General features: G+C 37.5%; 1 protein-coding gene across 3 annotated transcripts in view; it reads left to right on the top strand.

The window, feature by feature from the left end:
• The window catches only part of LOC126092135 (uncharacterized), a 255,965-nt gene that overhangs the window by 146,247 nt on the left and 85,119 nt on the right, over positions 1–24,599 (top strand). For all 3 annotated transcript variants that reach the window (XM_049907592.1, XM_049907593.1, XM_049907595.1), the window contains exons 11-14: positions 796–901; positions 5,209–5,334; positions 21,085–21,275; positions 23,240–23,375. In XM_049907592.1, the coding sequence (XP_049763549.1) occupies positions 796–901; positions 5,209–5,334; positions 21,085–21,275; positions 23,240–23,375 (559 nt within the window). The remainder of the gene's footprint in view (positions 1–795; positions 902–5,208; positions 5,335–21,084; positions 21,276–23,239; positions 23,376–24,599) is intronic.

Here is a 24,599-nt window from a genome sequence, read left to right as displayed (position 1 = left end):
GGTGTCAAATAGATTGTAACAGTTTGTCCATTTCCTTCTTTGGCTGTGAACATTAATTGTAATTCCCACAATAAAGTAACATTATAAAGATGACAAGTATTAGAAACTTGACATTGTAAAGTATTGTGATGGTATACTGAAGAAAAGTGTTTTTGATAAATGGATGAAACAAAGCATAATTTTTTATATAGATGTTATGGTGATTAACATAACCGAAGAAACAATACCACATAACTGACTTTTCTGATTTCTGGAATTATGTTCATTTGGTGTACTTGACCCAGCACAGCTGATGTTACTGCTTAGAAGAGATATTCTAGAATAAAAGTAAGGAAAGAGAGATGTAAATTCCATGTAACTGGAGTGTTGGTTATTTTGTGAGGCTGTTAAAAGACAATACTGTCATCTATAGGGAGGTTGCAACAAAAAAACTAAAGGAATAGAGAAAGATCAATGGAGGATTGATGATTGGTGCAGTGGCTGATGTTGTCAGTCACTCTCTGTAACAAATACCCACTTTCATACTCTTTTTTCAAGTGAGCAGCAATACCTTTCATGGTGAAAAGATAATATTGTGAAACACTGTCTGCTTCCATCAACTGAAGCCATGAATCAGAAACTGCTTTCCAGCATGAAGAAGTACAGAGTTAAAAATGTGCAGTGTCTGCGTGAACTTTTGAATTTACACACCAAACCGACAGTCATTTACATGGTGTTGTTTCTTCAGTGACGATAAGTACCTTGTGTACTTTGCTAATAATATTATGTGTTATATATTGTAAAATGTGTTCACAGAGGCAACTACCAAGTCGATGTGCCCTCTCTAGAGCTATTTTGAAACATCTGAGATTTAATGAGAGACCAGAACACAGAGATGACATCCGTAACAGACTTGTTGAAAGTAAGCACATAATGATTTTTGTGCTTTCTATATTATAGTAAAAGATGTTGCAATAATGAAAATTAGTAGCATTAAGATCATATTATTGGTTTTCTGCCATAAACTATTTTATGTGCGTAACTTAGCTAGTCACCTCTATTGTAATCTGTAGCTGTGTCCTCTTTTGATTGGTTTCCCACAAAATTATACTGATATTACATTCTCCAGTATTAAAAAGCCTTAAAAATTGTTCATGCAAGTTGTCTTTGTACTAAAATTGCTTAATAGGTTCTCACTTGATGAACTTTGTTGTTTTGTATTGTATTAATAAGTACTTAATCACTCTGTGAATCTGATCTGATGACCATTTTGTTACTTTTAACACACGAACTGATAACAGTTCTGGGCTTCTGGTGCAAGCAAAAGTATTTTATGTTTATTTCATTATGTTTTCAGCAATTATAGAAAATTTATGAGTGGTATTATATACTAAATAATTCCTAAAATTTAATACATCATTTGCTCAACAATAATCACTATTATGTTAATGATTTTTAGGCTAGGACAAACTGTTACAAATTTTGCTAACCTACCCTCCCAGGAGGAAAAGTCAGTATTCAGGGATATGACAGGAATGCTCATTTGAAGCAAAAAACTTTATGTGGATATGTCCTCAATTGGTAATGTGCAGCAAGACAAGCAAGACATGTTTCCAAAGAGTGCACAAATGCATTAAAGTTGACAGTTGGATATTTAAACATTTATCATGAACTGTACAACAGCTGTAATGTGATGCATATAGTAATGCTTACAGATGAAAGAGTTACAAGTATCTATTTTTCAGTTGATGCTTTGTAAAATGCTTGTTTAAATGTTTACTAACTATTGTACATGTGTAAACCTGACAGTATATTGAATAATACAGAAAATAAATAACGGTATTCATTAAATGTGTTCTATCTCAGAAACCATTCAGGGTAGGTCACTTGTACAAAAGAAGTTTTCTTCTTCAAATGATTGCACCTGTCATATTCTTGAATATTGACTATTCGTTCAGGGACATCCTGTATCAATATCATTGACTTATCGACAGTGTTAAAAATACTCATTATACTCATTGCTGTGATGTGGCATATGACATGGTGTGGCTGTAACATAAACGAACAGTAATGAACAGCTGTATAAGGAATCCATGTAGCAGAGATGTTGAAAATGTCATATGACAAGCTATGAGCATGGAAACGTGAAAATTATGAAAATTACATTTGTTGTGAAAAGACATATTTACTACTAAGACTTAATTTTTAACATTAAGTATTACTGAATAATTTCAAACAACTGTGGAATCTGGTAGAAGAAATCATTAAAATGAAATGGGGGAAGGAGGAAGGGATAACAGGGTTCAGATGAGGGGAAGAGAAGAGTGCTACCCGGCAGGGTGAGCGGGGACTAAAGGCAGCAGGACAAAACTTCAGAAAAGAGAGGGTCAGAGGGTAAAAGATTGGTGGGAGCCCTGGCAGGAAGTGGTGCACATTGAGGGTGAGAAGACATGAATTGGGAGGAGATGGTAGGACAGAGGGGTGGAGGTAGGAGGCCAGAATAATTTTGGGAGTGGAGAATGTGTTGTAAGGATAACTCCCACCTGACTGTTCAGAAAAGCTGGTGGTGGAGAGGCCGATCCAGTTGGTTTAGGTCTTGAAGCAACCATTAAAATCAAGTTATGTTCAACTGCATGTTGTCACAGTGGGGTCCATGTAGCTCTTGCCCACAGTTTGGTGGCGGCCATTCATCCTTGTGGACAACTGGTTGATAGTCACACCAATATAAAAAGCTATGCAATATTTGCAGCAGAGCTGGTATGTGGTGATTTCCCTGTGGTGAGGTTCGGGTTGGGAGTGGGATAGGGATGGCCTAAGATGTTGTAAAGATTGGGTGGGTGACGGATCATTACTTTAGGAGGGGTGGTAAGGATTTTGGGTAGGCTGTCCCTCATTTCAGGGCACATGATAGATAGTCAAAGTGCTGAGGAAGGATGTTGTTTAATTGTTCCAGTCCAGTGTGATACTGGGCAATAAAGGGGGTGCTCCTTTGTAGCTGGTTCTTCGGATGGTGAGATGGAGAGAGGATTGGCAGTGTGTGGGGATTTGGCTGGGAAATCTGTTTGTGGAGTAGGTCTGGAAGTAGTGCCTGTCTGTGAAGGTGTTCGTGAGACCTTCAGCATACTGGGCAAAGGAGTTCTTGTCACTGTAGATATGCTATTCATGGGTGGCCAGGCTGTATTGGAAGGATTTTTTGATGTGGAATTGTTGGTAGCTGTCAAATGCAGGTACTCCTGGTGTTTAATGGGTTGAATGTGGCTCAACAATTTGGTAATGGAAGGAAGTGGTGGGGACTAAAAATTGTAGAGGGAGACCAAGACTTAAGTACAGTATGCAAATTGAAATGGATGTCATTTGCAATAATTATGCAGAGATAAAAAGGCCTGCACAGAATGAACTAATATGGAGAGCTGCATCGAATGAGTCTTCAAACTGAAGACCACAACAAGAACACACATATGGAGTGATTTAAAGGGGAATGACCAAATAAACCTAATCATAGGTAGGGAAGGCAGATGTCAGACTGAGCTCCATTGGAAGAAACCACAGGAAGGATGTGGCGTACAAAACCCGCATTGGACTGATACTTGAATATTGCTCTTGAGTCTAGGATATGTTGTATGGAGGAAACACTAAAGTTACAAGGAAGATCGTTGTGTTTTGGTGTAGGTTCATTTAGTAAATGTAAATGCATCACACAGCTGCTCATTCGGCTCTTGTGGCAGATGCTGCAAGAGAAGAGCTGTGCATCAAGGTGTTAACATTCCAAACGCACATATTCCTAGAAGTGTTAAACAATAAGTTGCTTATTTCTATCTATAGCTCAAGAAAAGACAATGAGTATAAAATAAGAGTGATTAAAGCCCACTCAGAGGCTTACCAGTAATCGTTCTTTTCAGTCGTGGTTAACGACTGGAGCAGGAAATGGTGGGAATGACACTGGTATACAAAGCACCCTCTGCCCCACACCAGAGGTGTCTTGCAAAATAAAGATATAGATGTTGCATTTTTTACTGTTTGGGAAAGCACATCAAAGAGAATAATACATGAAGCTTTATGTGACATACTTCTGTGAGTGTTTCAGCAAGGTAACTGTTAAAGTGAGGCCTGTTTATGAAGCACAAGAAAGTGAGAATTGTGTACTTTACATACTACGGTGATACAACAAATTTGTAATTGCAGGACGAGAGAGAGAGAGGGGGGGGGGGGGGGGGGGGGGGGTTATTCTAGTGATTCGTAAATGTAAAAAAAATGTATGTGTGAATACACCCTACTACAGGGTAAAAAATATAAAGAGATTTTATAGATTTACTGATTGTTTGAAATATGAACAGTTGGGTTCACCTACAAGATTAGGGCCTTCAAACCCTGTGTTATGAAACAATGTGTGTATAGTGCTTGCAGTGACTTGATAGTGAGATATGAGTGAACAGTGTGGCATTACATTATTTAATAAGTTATTTGTAAAAGAAGTACTGTATACCAGTAGTAAATCTAATGATTGTCTCTAACTAGAAGTCTGTAAATGTATGTGTGTGGTGTTAGCTTATTTTAAATTGGTCTAAACTTGTAAATATTATGACACGTCCTATATCCTTGTAAAAAGGGATCTGCGGATGAATAAAGCTACTACTACTACTACTACTACTACTACTACTACTCTCTTGCATTTGACCTGACTTCCTCAGTGAGTAAGCAGTATGGTACATGAACAATGTAATAATAATAATAATAATAATAATAATAATAATTATAGTAATGGCAATATGGAATTTAAGAAATGTCAGTCTTATTAACATTAAGCAGTTTCCTTATTACACTCTTATCAAATGTCAGTAGTCACACCAAACAGAAAAATATAACATCAGTGCAAAGGGAATCAGTACGGAGAAGATATTCACTAGTCAGGAAGAATGAGAAATAATTGGATAAGTATAACAGTTTTTTGTCAAGAAGACTCAGTTATAAGTAGTTATAACAGTACTGTTACTTTTGAATGTAGCTGTGAATTATTCCTGGTGTTGCTTTAATATCTTCTTACAATTTATGTCTTGTTTGTACCCTTTTTCCATACTTCAGTGAAAAATTATTTTTAAAAGGTTTGTGAGTGCTGTTTTTCTGGTTGATCTCCAATTTTTCCTAAGTTGGAAACTGATAAGTTAGGGTTGCTGAAACTGATACTGTTTGTAGCTGAAATCTAATCTTGCTGTAACTGTGAATTATTTTCAGATTTGATGAAGAACAAAAACTCTTACCACCGCATGTGCTACTTGAGACTGTGTGATATTGCAATGGAGATCTTCTCAGCAGCTTATTTCAAAACTTGGTTTTTCAGCCATGTCATTTCCCTGTCAGGTAATTTAAGTTGTTCTGAATGTGTTTACTAGTAAGAATATCATCATACATTATTTAATGCACAAATAAATGATAAATGAGGTGTAACAATCTGTAAATAGCCATGCAGTTTTCCTAATTAGAAAAATTACAACACTGTGAGTACTATAAACTTTCCACATAGTTGGAAAAAAATCAAACCGTGGAATATCCAGGATGGAATAGTAACAATATGAGATAGAACAGAGTTCTGCTCATCACATAGAGGAAATGCTGAGCAACAGACAAGCACATTGAAGAAAGACTTTTATACTGATTAAATTCTCTTGAGCATCCAGCTGCATCAAGTGCTATAACCCTTATTGCATGACTTTATTTTAGGAAAGCAATTTCAGTGAAAAAAATATTGGGGAGGGGGTCTGACATACAGTATACTATGTAACATGCTGAACATAGAAATTTTGGTTTAGTCAGCATTTTAGGTTTGTTGCCATACAGCAACGTAAAAACATTAAACTCAGTTTAGCTCGATGCAACCCCATTGTATGTGTTGCCAGATGGCAACATCATGCACATGCAAGTCGTTTCCTTAACATTATACATAAATTTATGGTTTGTCGCCAAATGGCAACAACATGCAATAGAGGGTTAAAGTATATGAGCTTTTGTCTTAAGTGCTCTCGACCATTGTGAAGCTATTGGACCTAATGCTTTAGATATATGGAAACACACACACACACAACCAACCCACACACGCACACATACTCTTTGTCATCTCCAACCTTTCTCTGTCCTACTACTCTTTTCAAAAGTGTTTGAGAAAGTGGCCTATGGTAATACAGTCTCATTTAACATAGCAGAGCTTGTTAATCGAGTCTAAGTTTGGATTTCATTAGAGTTCTCCACACAGGAAACATTACAAGACTCACAAATGATGTGCTTGCAGAGGTAAACAAGCAAAATTATCCTGCTGGTAGTACTGTGACCTTGCCAAAGTTCTCGATGATGTGAATCACAAAAGTCAACTTTGCAAACTAAAGTGTTGTGGCAGTAATGGCATTCCTGTTGAATGGATGGAATCTTACCTCCATAACAGAAAGCAGATGGTCTCATTAACAGATTGTATCTCAGGCATGAAAATAACCTCAGAATGGGTGAATGTAACTTGTGGAGTACCATAAGCATTGGTACTTGGCCCACTCTTGTTTCTAACCGACATAAATTACCTTCCCATGGCTATAAAGGAGAGAAACTGCAACATTTGCTGATGACACAAACATGCTAATCAAGAGTCTAAACAGAACCCTAGCAGACACAGCGAAGATGCTAGATGAACAGGCCTACAAGTGGTTCACACCTGACAGTTTAAGTCTGAATCTCACAAAGACTCATATTATGCAATTTAATACTATCAATAATGACCTCCTAGCACGAGAAATGAATTTGAATGGTCATCAAATGAATGAAATGTGCAGATAAAATTCCTTTGGGTTCAGTGGTACAACGTAAAATGGAGCCAACGCATAGAGAAACTAAATAAATTCTCTAGATTAGATTAGATTAGATTAGCTTTTTGTTCCATAGATCCGTATTGAGGAGATCCTCGTGGCTGTGGAACATGTCACTTCTATTTTATTTTATTTTATTTATTTTTTTTAAAGCTGAAATAACAATACTAATAGTATGAACATATACAATACGTCATTTGTTTCTATTAAAAAATTCGTCAATGGAGTAGGAGGAGTTGGCCACTAGTAAGTCTTTCAGGCTCCTTTTAAGCTGATCTTTATTTGTAACTAAATTTTTTATGTTTGCTGGAAAATTATTGAAGATGAGTGTTCCTGAGTAGTGGACCCCTTTTTGAACTAAAGTAAGTGCTTTTAAGTCCTTGTGCAGATCATTTTTGTTCCTGGTATTGTATGTATGAACTGAGCTGTTTGTTGGAAAAAGAGATATATTATTTAGGACAAATTTCATTAAGGAATAAATATACTGAGAGGCAGTAGTTAGTATACCCAGTTCTTTGAAGAGGTTTCTACGAGACGTCCGTGAATTTACTCCAAAAATAATACGTATTACACGCTTTTGGACTCTGAAAACTTTTGTTTGACTAGAAGAGTTACCCCAAAATATTATACCATATGACATTATGGAATGAAAGTAGGCAAAGTATGCAAGCTTTTTCACTTCTATGTCGCCTATGTCTGCTAACACTCGTATTGCAAATACAGACTTGTTAAGGCGCTTCTGCAGTTCTGTGGTGTGCTCCTCCCAACTGAATTTATTATCTGCTCTTCTTCGTACTTTATGCATATGCTGGGTGGAAACCTCTTACAGATTCTGAATTGCATATAGTGAGTCTTTTCGAAGTTTAATGTCAGTGAGTTGGCTTTAAACCATTTATTAATATCCATGAAAATATCATTAGCAGATCTTTCTAGAACTACACTCGACACACTATTTATTGCAATACTTGTGTCATCTGCGAACAAAACGAACTCTGCTTCTGGCAGTGTAACTGATGAGAGATCATTAATGTACACATTGTGATGATGTAGAGACAAGGTTGTTGGCTTATTTTGCACGTCTTAGGGAGCTACTGGGAGGTTATAATTGATGTGCAGCTCCTCACAGAGATCTAGTGTGAACTTTTATTATTGTATGGTGGTGAAACCTGGTAGATAAGCCAATGCTTTAATGCCACCAGGTGCAAATCTGATGGTACCATACCCGCACTGTCATTTGACAAGCCATAAAGTGAGTGAAAAGTATGGCTCTTGAGAAGGGAGACCGTGCATTGTTAGTGAAACTGTTTTATGTGAATGGCAGCAATTACAGTACTGCATTGGGAGAGTATCACAGACTGAAAGGTCTGAGGAGAGGTCCAATGTCATTAAATGGTTTAAAGAAATTGACAATGAAATTCAGGAGAATGAGTGAGCTTTGTGTTACACTTGGAAGAGGAAGGCATCATGTCCCAGTGGACGTTGTTGACGAGGTTGCTGATGCTGTAACTGACCATACAATGGATGTCCCTGGTAGTGCTAGTGCTCATACAGTGCTGCAAGAATTGTCCATCCCATGGTCAACAGCATGGAATGTTTTGCAATCTATTTTACACTGGACCCATACAAGAGTCAGACAGTGTAGCAACTGAAACCTCATGATCTGAAGCAACATTCTGAATCTGCTTTTTGGTTTCTGGCATGGGTTGAAGTTGATGGCATGTGGTCAGGCAGTATTCTGTGGAGTGACAAGTAATGTTTTATGGTACAGGGTGCATTATATGCACAGAATACGAGGTACTGTTATAAAATTGCACTTGACTTAAGTGAATGGGTGGTGTGGATTCACAAGTAGCTTTATTCTCAGTCCATTCGTCTTCGAAGAGAATACACCCAGAGGGCTGTAAGGTAACTGTGGTGTCAGCACGTTATCCAGACCTCCTCGAACAGCATGTGATTCCTGACTTAGAAGAGTGCAGCTGTGTGTAAACCACTGTTTAGATGTTACCTGTGCAGTGAAAGATGTGCTTCATGCAACCTTCCAGAAATGTGTTATCTCCAGAGGTTTTCCAGATAAGCCTGCAAGATCACCTGATTTAAATCCATATGACTTTTGGCTCTAGGTATATCTAAAAGAACACATTTCTCAGGGAGAAGTTCACACGTTGCTCAGATTCCACTGGAACTTCTATAAGTAACTGTTTGACACATTGTTTTACAGATGCAGCATCTTGTCGAGGTCTCAGTTGTCATATTTCACAAATAGTGTAAGTGGTGGTTAATAATAAAATCAACATCATATCTTTCTCGCACATTTCACCTTTTCTCCTTGTGTGCCATTCCTATTCCATTACACATCAAAACATTTATATACATCTCTCTTGCATTCATAGTGCCAGATTTGCATCTTGGGGCCAAAATTGGAACTAATACATTAACATATCAGAATAACTGCAAAGTTTTGCTGCCGTCAGATAATTACAATCCACACTGGACCTCTGTGAGCAGCTGCACTTTAATTGTAGCAACCTGGTATCTTATGGGACACTGCAGCTTATGTAAATAAAGTGTTTTTTCACCAGAAGAAAGCAGTGACAATATTGCATAAAGTAGATAACTACACATCTTGCAGAACCTTTTTACGGAACTTAGGATATTTCCACTCACTTCCTAGTCACTTATTCCATAATGATTTTTGATGCTGAGAATAAAAATTAAATTGTAACTTAACTGTGATGTACATAATCATACTACAAGACACAAAAATAATTTTCACATAGACTTTGCCTTGTCCAGGGTTAAGAATGGAGTTATGCACTCTGGTTGTAAAATACGAGATCTCTTGAAAGACCTCCAGAACTTAGTCCACAAAATTTTTTTACACTTACATTTTACTTATTGTGCAAGGTCTCCTTCAAAATACTCTCCTCCACAATTGATGCACTGCTCCCAACGCCGTTTCCACTTCCTGAAGCAGTCTCGGTGCGTCTTTTGTTGGTTGTTGCAAAGCACCATCTGTGAATTTTCTTTTATCTCGTCTGTTGTTGCATATATTCATCCTTTAAATGGGGTTTTCAACTTTGCAAATAAAAAAAATTTTTTAAAAATGTCTGCAGGGGCCATATCTAGCGAGTATGGAGCAGTACAGTGATTTTGTTTCTTGTGCAATAGTTATGCACCAAAAGGGATGAACATGGGGACACGTTATCAGGATGCAAGAGCCATGAATTGTTTCACCATATTTCTCGCAGGTGTCACATGTCCCGATAGTACCATCGATTAAGAGTTTTCCCTGCTGCATGAATTCATGGTGAACTAATCCTTCAAAGTTAAAGAAAACTATCAGCATGGCTGTGACATTTTATCTGTCCTGATAAGTTTTTTTTGGTCTTGGAGAACCCTTCCTGACCCATTGTGAAGATTGAACCTTGGTCTCAACATCATTACGATAGCTCCATGTCTCATCACCAGTTATGATTCTCTTTAGGGACATTTCATTTGCATGACTCAAAGGCTCTTCACAGATTGCTAGGTGAAGGTCTTTCTGGGCTTGACTTGTGAACCATGGGATGAACTAGGCAGCAACACGATGCATTCCACGATGATGTGTTAGGATTGCATGACATGATCCAATTGAAATGTTATATTCTTTTGCAATCTCTCATACAGTCAGTCTTCAATTGGCGCACAGTTTCATTGACATTCTTGAGATGATTGTTGTCCTGAACGAGGTTCATCTTTAACATCTGTCCAGCCATTGTTAAACCATGTGAACCATTCGTAACACTGAGAACGGCTGAAGCACTCAATACCGCAGGCTTCCTGCATCATTTGGTGTGTGTCTGTAAAGGTTTTCTTGAGTTTCAAGCAAAATTTAGTGCAGACATGATGCTCCTCTAACTGTGCCATTTTAAAATTCGAAAACTGTGTGACATGACATTATACTCAACACAGCACTGAACAATAAGTAACAGACATACAGCAATGAAACATCTGGCAGTTACACATTAAACAGGTGTGTGCAGGGATGCAATGTCCCATAATTGTTTGAACAGACCTCATATAAACGAACTCCCATCTAACATAAAGCAAGAAATTAGGAATCCATACCAATCTAAAATGAAAATTAAAAACGTACCTCATTAGCCACTCTTTTTACAAATTATTAAAATATTCAAGGGTTTAAAAGTTCTGTAATGGGCTACATAGAAAGGAGCAATGTTTGTAATAAAGCTCTATAACATGTAATAATGTACTGTAAATATAACTTTATTTATGGGTGTAAAAAGTATTTACTTTGAAAAATACTATTTTATTCCAGTGACTTAATAGCAGAGGAACAGCAGCTAAGCAAAAAAATTGAGGAGGCAGCATCTCGTTTCAGAATAGCAGCTTTCTTACTAATTTACTCAAATACCTCTAGTGGGCATTAGCAAGAATAAGATTATGCAATATAGTGTTAGTTTATTGTTTTACAGTACACAGATTAACTCTCTTTGATTTGTTCATCCTATGTTAATGTATACAGTGATTAGTGAAAAACTCGGGGTTCCAGCTGGGAGGCAGTGTTAAAATACAGCAGCATTTTGATGAGTGTTACACAATCACCATCTTCACTATCTGACTGGAAACCTGAGAGCTTGCACCAACAGCATACACTGGGTGAGCCTACATTATGTGTTAATGTTAATTAGTTACACATCACTGGAAGTTCTTCCTCTTGATGGGATATATGGAACAAAATGAGTGAATGAAAGAAAAATGAAGATATATTCCTCATTAATGATGATTAGAAATCATTTTGCTGATGACATACAAAATGCTGGTGTTAAAAGTGCATTGAAATGAAGATGAATGTGCGCTGTCTCAGTACTGCTTGAATTGTGCAGCTCTCAGCTTACGGTACTCTTCAAGAAACATTTAGTATCTGCCTTGCTATTCACTGTGAATAGAATGATCCTGTATACAACTGATAAAAATACGGTATACTCTCAGCTCAGGAGTTAGTATTCTGATAATTATGCCTCAGTATTGTATCTTCATTGCTGTTGAAACACTTTGTGAATGAATCTCACCCTTCAGTATTCACCATACTTTCTCTCCTAGCATATAATATCAGCTTAGCCTAGTCACGATAAGATTTACCCACGTACGTTAGTTATGCATTTGTAAATAAGCTGCAAGTCACTGTAGTTAAATTTGTGACGATTGGCATATAAAAAATATGAAATACATTGCTTTACAGATAAAAAAGATTTCAGAAGTTCTGAATGCTGTAAATGTGATTAGATTAGATTTACTTTCATTCCAATTGATCCGTAGTGAGGAGGTCCTCCAGGATGTGCAACATGTCAGAAAAACAACAATACATGACAAATATTTACAACTAAAACAAATAAGCTAATGTACCATTCCACAGGTCCCAAGTGGAATGATCGTCATTTTTAATGAACACTATATGAAAGTCATTTTACAAATATTAATGCAATGAATTTAAAATAAAAAAGTTTTTTATTTATTTATAAGGTAATAAACATGTAATACAACTACTATAATACTTATTTACAATGAACACATTACTGCACTGAAATGGTGCAGAAGTTAGATTGTACTTACACACACACACACACACACACACACACACACACACACACATTTACAATGAACACATTACTGCACTGAAATTGTGCAGAAGTTATATTGTACTTATAAATATTCCCAAACAGTAAGCTGCACAAGGGTGCCTTAACTTTTCCACATCAATCATGTGTAAGTTGTGAATTTATGAACCTCAGTTACAAAGAGTTTTTTCTCTGTTATGTAACTTGCAATTTTTCATTATAGTTTCTGATATCTAATTGTAATGAAAGAACCTGACAGCATAATTTTTTTAAAAAAGTAATTTAGGAAAATCTGCAGAAGTGGTGAATCATTCTTCCAAGTATTCAAGTTGTTAAAATCCTGACTTTTTCCCTATCTTGTGTTGTGGGCAGCAGGAGACATTTCAATTGAATGCATATTTTGTGAGACACTTTCCTCACCAAACAGCAAATACAGACAATCGAAGGGTTAGACAAAAAATTGCAGGCAACTGGTATATTTTGTGATCTGTCAAAGGCATTTGACTGTGTAAATCACAATATCCTTTTAAGTAAATTAGAGTATTATAGTGTAACAGGAAATGCTGCAAAATGGTTCAAATATTATATCTCTGGGAGGAAACAAAGGGTGTTATTAGGAAAGAGACATGTATCAAGCTATCAGGCATCATCCAACTGCGAACTAATTACATGTGGGGTCCCACAAGGTTCCATTTTGGGGCCCTTACTTTTTCTTGTGTATATCAATGACCTTTCATCAGTAACATTACCAGATGCCAAGTTTGTTTTATTTGCCGATGATACAAACATTGCAATAAATAGCAAATTTAAGTGTAGTCTTAGGAAGATCAGCTAATAAAATATTTGTGGACATTAATCACTGGTTTCTAGCCAATTCTTTGTCACTAAACTTTGAAAAAACACACTACATGCAGTTCAGAACTTGTAAAGGGTGTCCCACGAGTATATGTCTAACATACGATGACAAGAAGATGGAAGAAGTGGACAATGTTAAATTCTTGGGATTACAGCTTGATAATAAATTCAACTGGGAGGAGCACACCACAGAACTGCTGAAGTGTCTTAACAAATCTCTGTTTGCAATGCGAATTTTGTCAGACATAGGGGATATAAAAATGAAAAAGCTGGCATACTATGCTTACTTTCATTCCGTAATGCCATATGGGATTATTTTTTGGGGTAATTCATCAAGCCAAGCTAAAGTTTTCCGGGCACAAAAACGTTCAGTAAGAGTTATATGTGGTGTGAACTCAAGAACAGCCTGCAGAAGCCTGTTTAGGGAACTAGGGATACTAACTACTGCTTCCCAATATATTTATTCCTTAATGAAATTTGTCATTTTAAAATACATCACTTTTTCAAACCAACAGCTCAATTCACGGAATCAATACTAGAAATAATCTTCACAAGGATTTAAAGTCACTTAGTCTTGTACAAAAAGGTGTGCATTATTCAGGAACACACATTTTCAATAACTTGTCAGCAGCCATAAAAAGCTTAACAACCAATGAAATTCAGTTTAAGAGAAGCCTAAAGGATTTATTGGTGGCCAACTCCTTCTACTCCATTGATGAATTTCTCAGTAAAACCAACTGATTTGTATATATATATGAGACATCCAGATGCTTGGTATCAGCCATAAGCATTGTCCAGTCATAGGAGTAACATCATTGATCAGAACTCCAACAGTGTCTCCGAGCTAACTCCTCTTGATTGCAAGAACAGATTTGAATACGTGGTATTATTTAGGTAGTATCCATTTTGAACTTCTTCGTGGACATATTAAATTATGGTTGTTAAGATCTAAAAATGATACAGCTATCTCCCCAGTGTAGTGAAAGTTCACAAGAAAGAAGTAATCAGTTTATGAATACACAGTGTAGTGAAAGTTCACAAGAAAGAAGTAATCAATTGATGAAGAACTTTTTGTTGTGAATAGGTTACTTTTGAAGATTACATTCCTGAACGTAGCAGACTTTACAGAAGTGTGGAAGGAATGTTGCCACACTTAAATAATTATGCTAAAGCCTTGGTCTCAAGGTTCAATCTTCACAATGGGTTGTGAAAGGTTCTCGAAGACCATAAAAAACTTGCCAGATCAGGTGAAATGTAAAGCCAGGCTGATAGTTTTCTTTGACTGTGAAGGATTAGTTCACTATGAATTCGTGCCACAGGCAAAAACCGTTAATCGATGGTACTATCAGGACATATGACTACTGCAAGAAATTTGGTGAAACAATTCATGGCTCTTGCATCATGATAGTGTGTCTGCAAGTTCATCCCATCTGGTACATGACTATTGCACAAAAAACAAAATCACTGTGCAGCTCCAGATTCGATACTCACCTGATATTGCTCCTAAAGACTTTTTTTTTTTAAATTTCCAAAGTTGAAAACCCCATTGAAAGGACAAAAATATGCAGTGACAGACAAGACAAAGGAAAATTCACAGATGGTGCTTCGACTGAACTAACAAAAGGCATACTAAGACTGCTTCAGGGAGTGCAAATGGAATGACGTTAGGAGCAGTGTATCAATTGTGGAGGAGAGTATTTTGAAGGAGATCATGCACAGTAAGTAAAATGTAAGTGTAGAAAAATTTTGTGGACAAAGCTCTGGAATTTTTTGAACAGATCTCGTATTTTACCTCCAGGGAACATACCTCCATTCTGAACCCTGGACAAGGGGGCAAAGCCTACATGAAAATTGTTTTTGTGTCTTGTATAATGATTAAGTACATTACAGGTGAGATGAAACTAATTTTTATTCTCAGCAACAAAAACCATTAAGGGATAAATGTACTAGGAATTGAGTGGAAATATCCTAAGTTCTTTAAAAAAGCTTCTGCAAGATAAACAGTTATCTACTTTATGCAATATTCTCACTCCTATCTTCTGGTGAAGAAACACTTTGTTTACACAAACTGCAGTGTCACAGAAGATACCAGGTTGCTACAATTAGAGTGCAGCTACTCTCAGAGCTCCAGTGTGGACTGCAATTATCTTATGACAGCAAAACTTTACAGTTATTCTAATGTGTTAATGTATTAGTTCCAATTTTGGCCCCAAGATGCAAATCTGGCACTGTGATTGCAAGAGAGATGCATATAAATGTTTTGATGTGTCATGGATTAGGAATGGGACACAAGCAGAAAAGGTCAAACATGTGAGAAAGATATAATGTTGATTTTATTATTAACCACCACTTACACTATTTGTGCAATATGTCAGCCGAGACCTTGGCAAGATGATGCATCTGTAAAACAACGTGATGAACAGTTACTTTCAGAAGTTCCAGTGGAATCTGAGCAATGTGTTCCTATATGCTGCCCTTCAGATCAGGTAGAGACTGAATGTGTCCCTGAGAAATGAGTTGTTTTAGATATACCCAGAGCCATAAGTCATATGGATTCAAATCAGTTGATCTTGCAGGCTATGCATCTGGAAAACCTATGGAGCTGCCGTCACTGCAGATACATCATCCCCTATGGCAGCTGTCAAAATGCAGGTACTGTTGATGGTTGGTGGATTTAATGTGGATGAAGGTGGGGATGGAGCCATCAGAGAGGAGGAGGTCAGCTTCCAGGAAGGTGGCACACTGGGTTGAGGAGGACCACGTGAAGTGGGTGGGAGAGAAGGTGTTGATGTTGTGAAAGTAAGAGGATAAGGTGTCCTGGGCCTGAGTCCAGATAAAGAAGATATCATCAATGAACCTGAACCACTCTAGGGATTTGGGAGACTGGGAAGATTTCCTCTATACTTCCCAAGGTTGGCATAGGTCGGTGCCTTCCCTTCCTAGAAGTAGTCATGTGTTACGACATAGTTAGTAAGGTGTATGACAAAAGAGGTTGTGGGTTTGGGGCCTGGAGGACATTGGGAGAGTTAGCATTCAGTAACAGCAAGACCATGGGCATGAGGGATTTTGGTGTATAGTGAATTGGCAGGTCATCTGTGAAAGCAACCATGCCATGTACCAGTTCTGCTGCAATCATTGTTCGGCTTTTTGTACTGACGTTACTACCAACCAGCTGTCCACTAGTATGAATAGCCACCTCTGACTGCGGCCAAGAGCGAAGCAGACCACCCTGTGGCACAACATGCGGCTGAATGTAACACTCTTGATTTCAATGGTTACTTCACAACCCGATCCAACTGGATCCTCCCCTCCACTACCATCTGTTCTGAACTGGGCAGATTGTAGTTATACTTACAACACATTCTTCACTTCCAAAATGATTCCAGCTCAACCTACAGTAGCTTACTGCCCCCAAATCTCCCACCCAACAGTTTTTTCCACCCCGGGTGTCCAGTTACCTTCTCCCAATTTGTGTCCCCTCACCTTCAATGTGCACAGCTCTCTGCTAGTGCATCCACCCATCTTTTCCCATTATGTGCTCCTCTCCTCTCCTCTCCTCTCCTCTCCTCTCCTCTCCTCTCCTCTCCTCTCCCTGTTTTCCCCTCTCTCCCTCCCCCACAGCCCCCAACATTGATGCTATGTGTGGCAACAACCCTGTTCTGCCACCTGTACCTCCTTCATGCTCCACCAAATGCTGCTGATTCCTCTTACCACCACCTGTACCCTGCTGTCACTCAGTCCTCCCTAACCCACTCCAGATTGTTGCTCCTGTTCAGTGCATTTATGTTGTGTTTTAGGTGGAGATAGTGGTGATGGGTGTGTGAGGTGTGCTTGTTTGTATGAATGTGTATGCATTCCCCCTCTGAAAAATTCTTTGCTGAAAAGTTTATAAGTAACAATCTTTTCATCACCCCTGTCTCCAACTCAACATGTCATCATGACAGTGAGTAGCAATCTATCCTTTGCATAATATTATTGATATCCCATCCTGGGCTTTCCATTTTTGCTTTTGTTCTTAGTAGATTGATACTCTTCACAGGTAAACGGTCAGATTTTGTCATCCTGATGGCACAATATTTTGGCGGTCCAACTGTCCACCATCTTCACGTGAGATTGCAGGTGCACAGTCATGCCAGAACTGAGGTAATATTGGATACGGCTGCTTCTTTATATCACCTTGCCGCTAAAAACTAACAAAAATGTTGAATTGCAAATTAATAATGCAGCCAGTCGAAAACCAGACTGTTGTTGTTTTATATCTGAAAAATAGGGTGTTACATCTTGCTTAAAGGAAAACCTTTGTCTCCATTAATAATATCATCAGATAATCTTATTTCGATGGATTCCTAAGTACACAATATCTGTAATGGGAAGCCAGAGCAATAATTTGCATATCTTTGAATGACATATTATGCCTTTCATTGAGACAGCGTTCAGCAGTGCCAGATATTTTGGGCTGGAGCAAACGTGTGAGACGTTGATGTACAACACATTGGTCATGAAATGTATGAATAGTCTGTCCAATATATGCCTTTCTGCAATGACAGGGAATTTTATATACCCCAGGCTTCCTCAGTCAAAATCATCTTTAACAGTTCCAAGAAGGACTCTAGGTTTGGCCAAAGGCAAAAGGACACTTTTAATATTGTATTTTCTGTGAATTCTTGAAATTTCCGAAGAAGTACTCCCCGTAAAGGGTAAAAAAGCATCTGATTTACAAGTGTCCATTGTTGTTTCACTTGGTGGTTCAGATTGAAAAGTGTGAACTGTTTCGTGATCAGTGTATCCATTTTGCCCGAAAACAACCTTAAGATAATCCATTTCCTGCATTAAATTATCAGAATTCAAAATAGCACAAGTTCTTTTGACCAAAACTCCTATCCATTGATGCAGTGAATGACAACTAGTAGCATGGAGGTATTGGTCTGTATGCATCAGTTTATGGTATACATTGTGTCCCAAAGTTCCATTTTCGTTTTTGTGTACTAAAACATCCAAAAAAGGTAAATTGCCATCTTCTTCAATTTCAGTTGAAAATTTGATGCATGAATGAAGGCAGTTAAAATCATCTAAAAACTGATGAAGAGCTTCCATACCATGTGGCCAAATGATAAAAATATCATCCACATATCTCAAAAAACATGTGGGTTTAAGAGAAGAAGTCCTGAGTGTGGTATATATATATAAGCAATATGTGGCATTTTTCAGGTATAAAATAACAACAGTCTGGTTTTTGATCAGCTGCATCTTAATTTGCGATTTATAGCTTTTGTGGTGCTGCAATTGCCAGTGGTGCTGCAATTCTTCATTTCGTAAAGGGCAGCCCTTTCACTTCTTGTGCACACATTGCGATCTGTTCCCAGGGTATAAAGGAGCCACTGTATCTGATGTTATCTCTGTTTTGGTATGACTGTGCATCTGGAATCTCCCCTGAAGATGATGCTGGTTGGACCATTGAAATATCATGTCGTCAATGCTGAAATCTGGCTGCATACCCATTAAGAGCATCAACATTTATTATGTTGGAGAAATCTACTGAATCACATGTTGCTGGTATACTTTACAGAACTAGCCAGCAGTGGCTCAGTGTGTTACACTTTGGTGAAGGTATTCCTTCATGTTGGAATTTACAGTACATAATGTGGAAATGAGTCTCATGCCATAATAAGCCAGTTAGCACTTGTGTTTCATGCAGGATGGATGTTCCAGTCTTGTGTTGTATTGTTTGTGGGATTGTCTCATGCATGCTGATTTCTCCATGCTTGATTTTCTTCAAGTGGATTAATTTTCTGTGTTAATCTACATTTTTTTTATTTACAACTTTTATTTCATTACTTCATCCTGATTTTTTGGCATTTGAGTATAACACAAACTTTGATGATTTTCAGCACTCAGAAATGTATAAAGTATTGACAGATTAATGACTTTGCAGGCAAGGTTTTTACATAATTATTTGTGCGCTGGGTGGTTGGTTTTCAGTGCTGTGCATGTATAGATATCTGAGGAAGTGCTCGAAAGTAAGCTAGTAGGCTCGTTGTACATAGCTGCAGAAGATGACTGCTTTTGCCACAGGTGCCTGTAGGAATTTTAAAGTAATGTTTAAAGTTGACCTGTTTTAAACAGCAGAAGATTGGCTCAAAGACAAACACGGGGAGCGTGCAAGGGATAAGTCCCTGCAGGCGCACTATCCTCTGTGCCCTCGGTGGCTCAGATGGATAGAGCGTCTGCCATGTAGGCAGGAGATCCCAGGTTCGAGTCCCGGTCAGGGCACACATTTTCAGTATGTCCCCAATGAAGTATATGAACGCCTGTTTGCAGCTAGGGTGTCCATTTAATTATCATTTCAAGCAGACAAGGCATTCAGACTGACATATGGGGTGCTTTTGTTGCCTACCATCCTGTTTCAGTTCTTTTCTGTTGTAAATGTGTGGCAACTGTCTACAACCTTAACAGTATGTGCTTCATTTTCTCATTCTCTTCATTGAAGACAGCTGAATGTATACCTCAAATACACTACAGCACTACACTACAGTACTCAAGAATAGGTTGCCTGAGAGTCCTATACATAGTTTCATTTTAGATGTGATAAATGTTTGTTTGTGCTGTGATAAATGTTTGTTTGTGTTGTCATTGATTTGTGTGTTCATTATACATCACATTGGTTTTATGACATTATCCAGAATAATTATTCACTATAGTTGAGAGGCTGTAGTTCAGTACTTTTGGTTTTGTTTGGTTTACACACACTATCTTACATTTGTTCACTTTGAATAAAAATAAAAATTGTTTAAGTTTTATTGCTTGTTCGTGCGGCCATCTTCTGCAGCAGCTGTTAACATCTGTTATTATGGCTTATCTGTCTTGAGCTGACTGCAATGCAATTAAAAAGAATTACGCCAGATGCCTTTCGCTTTTATTTACATAGCATCTTCTGTGGTATTCTGTAAATTGGATACACACTTTTGTACATTTATTTTTTGATTATTTTAGGTTAAAAACAGCATTTTCTTTATGAAGTTGGTCTGTAAGCTACTTACAGTGTTTCTTTACATAGTCTGCACCTTCCCCTCTTGTTAGCAGTGGTCGATGTCGACAGGCTTCATTTCACATCTTCAGTTTGGCATTTTGCATTATTTCCTGTGCTGCACTATTTGGAATTGATTTTCTTAACTGTTTTTCATTCATCACTGCTACAGTTTTATGCTTATTCACTTGTTTTCGTTCATGTTGTGAGTGTTGCCAACCTATGAAACAATTGTGTGTGTGTGTGTGTGTGTGTGTGTGTGTGTGTGTGAGAGAGAGAGAGAGAGAGAGAGAGAGAGAGAGAGAGAGAGAGAGAGTTAGTGAGTTAGTGAAATTGTCTTGTATGTAGGTAGAGACGTGTAGGTAGAGACGTGAGAGGGGTGGTGGTGTTTTCTTCCTCCCCCCTCTCCAAGGGAGGGAGGAATGACAGGGATGGCCTGGGCAGTGACTATGATTATTGCATATATTTTTGAAGTTAATCATTTATGATAATTTCCTGTATACTTTAAAATCTTTACCTGAGTCATCTCATTTATATACATGCATGGTTTCAGAAAATACAAAATCTATACGTTATCAGTTACGTGTGTGTGCATGCGTGCGTGTGTGTGTGTGTGTGTGTGTGCGTGCGTGTGTGTGTGTGTGTGTGTGTGTGTGTGTGTGTGTGTGTGTGTGTGAATGCACATGCGTGCTTGCATGTTTTACTTTTATGCTATCTTAGTTTCCGTCTTCTATAAATTAACATTTGACTTTATTAAATCTTTTAGACGATAGTGTGGCAACATTAAGGCAAGTTGCAGCCAGGATGCTTCCTTCAATGAAAACACTATGCAAACTCCCAGAAGATAAAAATCTTTTGGAGATGCTGGATTCAACTGTGAATCGACTACTTGAAGATTCTGATAGAGAGGTGCAGACTGTGGCAAAATCTGTGCACAGTAAATTGAAGGAAATTGAGGTAAGAATAGGAGTATTACATTATTTGTGAACTGGTGACTGTATACACTTAAACACATTAAATTTGACACTACTTGGACTGTCCTGCATCTGGAGTGATATGTATCCTGGAATATTTGCAGATATTAACCATCATTTCTGGTTACATATCAGAACTACACAGTATTTTCCTTGTCTGTAGAACTAGCACCAGTGAGATAAAAGTTAGCAACCTTAAGATTACTTTTTAAAGTGATTTTTTTCCCAGTCAGTAAAATGTGTACTGGTACTTACCATCTTGTGCCGTTCAAATGGTGCAGAGTTTGAAAAAGTGTTGCCAGATAAAACCGGCATTAACACTTGAGGCAAACTAGTGTTTTTATTTGTAAAGTGAGTTCCACATTGGTGCAGAAAAACAGAGCCAGTTCATTCTTCCATTTTTATCAAGTGCTCTTCATTCTTTCTTATGACAACACTACTTACAGAATGTTCAGTTTCAACAAAGAAGTAATTGCACACATTAATTCTGTAGAGTAAGATTGAAAAGTTTTTATATCAAACATTTCACACCATACATGTGACACCGAGACATTAAAAAAGTGACACGCTTAAGGTAAACAAGGAAATGACAATCTATAGTCTGATTAAAACTACTTGTTAGTATCCAGTTGGAGCCCAGAACACCACATGCAAACTCTCTGCCAATGCCAATGCACCACAACAAACCATCAGTTGAATTTCAGGTTTCGGATAGTGTACTGTACACTCATAATCTGTTAGTGGACACTGCTGACAGCCCTTTTAACTGTTGCTGGCTGGAGCAGGCAAAACTGCATACTGTCTGAGTCTTAACCAAGGCACAGCAGACAGCTGACGTGAAAGTGTTTTAATACCATGTAACAAACATCATGCATCAAGTAGTTTTAATCAGAATGTAACACCTATTTCAAATTAAATTCTCTCTCTCTCTCTCTCTCTCTCTCTCTCTCTCTCTCTCTCTCTCTCTCTCTCTCACACACACACACACACACATACAGACACAGACACACACACACACACACACACACACACACACACACACAGTGTGCCCTCGTAAGAGAAGATGGTTGAATAATCAAAAATGTTGTTAACAGTGTGTCATAGTGAAACAGCATTCACCAGAAAGAAGAAAAGAAGGAAGATTAGGGTTTAGTGTACTGTAAATGCCAACATTACATCAGACTGTGGGTCATATGCCAATATTCCCTACTGGTATCCTGAATAGCCTTTTTTAAATTAATAGTTCTGTTATGCACAATAAGATCTTTAGTCATTTATAAGCTCATATATAATAGAATCTAATTAACATTGTCAGTAATTATTATGACAGACACTCATTTGTTTATGTGGTGTGCAGAGGCTCTTTCACTGATAACCCTCTGATGCTTTGGATGCAGTAGCCTGTATCATACTTGTGGTATTTAAATCATCACTATCAGATATGTAATGGCTTGTATATACTTTACAAAAGTAAAGGTTAATTGTAGAAACAGAGGTACTGTATTTGTAAAGACGTACAGGAGTCGTAACTGATGAATGCAAAATGGCTGAAACCCTAAACATTATTGAGCTAAGTAATGCTGAAAGCACAACTAATCATAATAACTTGAAATACTATAACTTTTAGATAATTAAGTTTGTTGTATACCATTTTTTTAATTTTTGAAGGCTTGAAGCAATTAAAGGAATTATTTGAATAAACCGACAAAAAGTAAACAGATATGATGTGCGACAGTATTAGTTATATATAAAAAAAAAAAAGGGTTAGGTGCGTGTTGATTTCTTTGTCTTGTTGTGCTATACTGTAATTTAAGAATTTTTAAGATCTTAATAATAATGAGAAATCAGTTGTCTTTGAGGCTATTTGGATATGGAATTTGTGTCAGATAATCATTTGTTTTACTATGTCATGTGGAAAATGTTACAATATATAGTTCGGGTTTACAGGTTGTAAAAGCAACAGATGAAGTGGATTTAATAGAAAAGCAGCGCGTGGAAGAAGAAATAGCAGTGGAACAAAGGGAACCCCCAGAAAGTTGGCTGCAGAGTGCATCACTCCTGTCTGGCATGATAAATAATGGCAGTAAGTTTTTTGGTTGTCTTGAAATAAATATCTAATTTGTAATTTAAATTTCCATTTTAAATTTAATACATGTAGAAATTGTGTGTTGTGGAGAAGAATTTAGATGTTTGTTACCGATATAAGACTACTTCTTTCCTTGTTAACATTTGCGTTGGTTACCCTGAGGAGGTGTCCATGAGTTCATGGGACCATAAGCCATTAGTTGATGATGGTTTTCAGATCTTTGCTCTTAGAAATTTCACATCTTATGTAGTACTTTTGCTCTTAACTAGGTATCAAATTCAGCTTTTACTTCACTTAATTTCAAGTTGTCTTCTTTTACATTGATTTATGTTCTTTGAGAACAGGTGGCTTGCTTCAATAATTAAAACATGTACCAGTTAAGTACAGTACCTGCATTTAATAGAATATCATAGCCATGGCAGAAGATTTGATGTCTCGAAGTCAGGGTGATACTGTGTGTTTTTTCTGAATTCATGCAGTGAAATGACTAATCATATCCATTATTCTTCTCCATCTGAAAACAGTAGTTCTTGTCCTTTTGTACTTCCTACACAAAATCCAGCCCAGATTTGATGTCACTCCTAAAATTTTCCTTGTGATATGTTTTATGACCCTTGTGACTGCTCTCGCATCAAAACTTGATCTGTGCATCCACAGCCAAAACCATTGAAATTAGAGTGCAAACAGAGACTTACTGAGAGTCATTCTTCCCATGCATTATTCATGATGCAACAGGGAAGTGCGACATGAGTATGTTTCTGAAGTACCCTCTGCCTGCCTCCATAAGATGGTTGTTGAATGCTCAGTGAACTACTCCTTACTTGTACATAGATTACAGATATATAGAATCAGGAAAAGTGCTTTACAGTGGTTCACTGATCACAGATAGAGAGTAATTGTATCTTCAAATTCAAGCAATTATTCCTCAAAATGGAAAACTATTTCCCAAGGAGTCTCAGAGGGTTTGATATTGGGTACCTATCAGCTTCTCTTCTACATAAAAGACCTACCACTTGTTATTGATGTTCATTCAGTTTTATTTGCTGATGATATATGAATTCCAATTCAAAATGAGGTGCCTGAAAGAATCCCAGAAAGTGCGAGAAATACTTTAAAAAAATTGACTCGTTGTTCCATCACAATAGACTAAAACTTAATGTAACTATAACCAAAATGGTGCAATTTCAAACTATGTCATAAGAATGGAGTGAAATAAAAATA

This window comes from Schistocerca cancellata, chromosome 7 (genome assembly GCF_023864275.1).
Source record: "Schistocerca cancellata isolate TAMUIC-IGC-003103 chromosome 7, iqSchCanc2.1, whole genome shotgun sequence".
Taxonomy (NCBI): Eukaryota; Metazoa; Arthropoda; class Insecta; order Orthoptera; family Acrididae; genus Schistocerca; species Schistocerca cancellata.
Note: the sequence above shows the minus strand (reverse complement) of the source record. Positions and strands in the feature narration are given on the sequence as shown.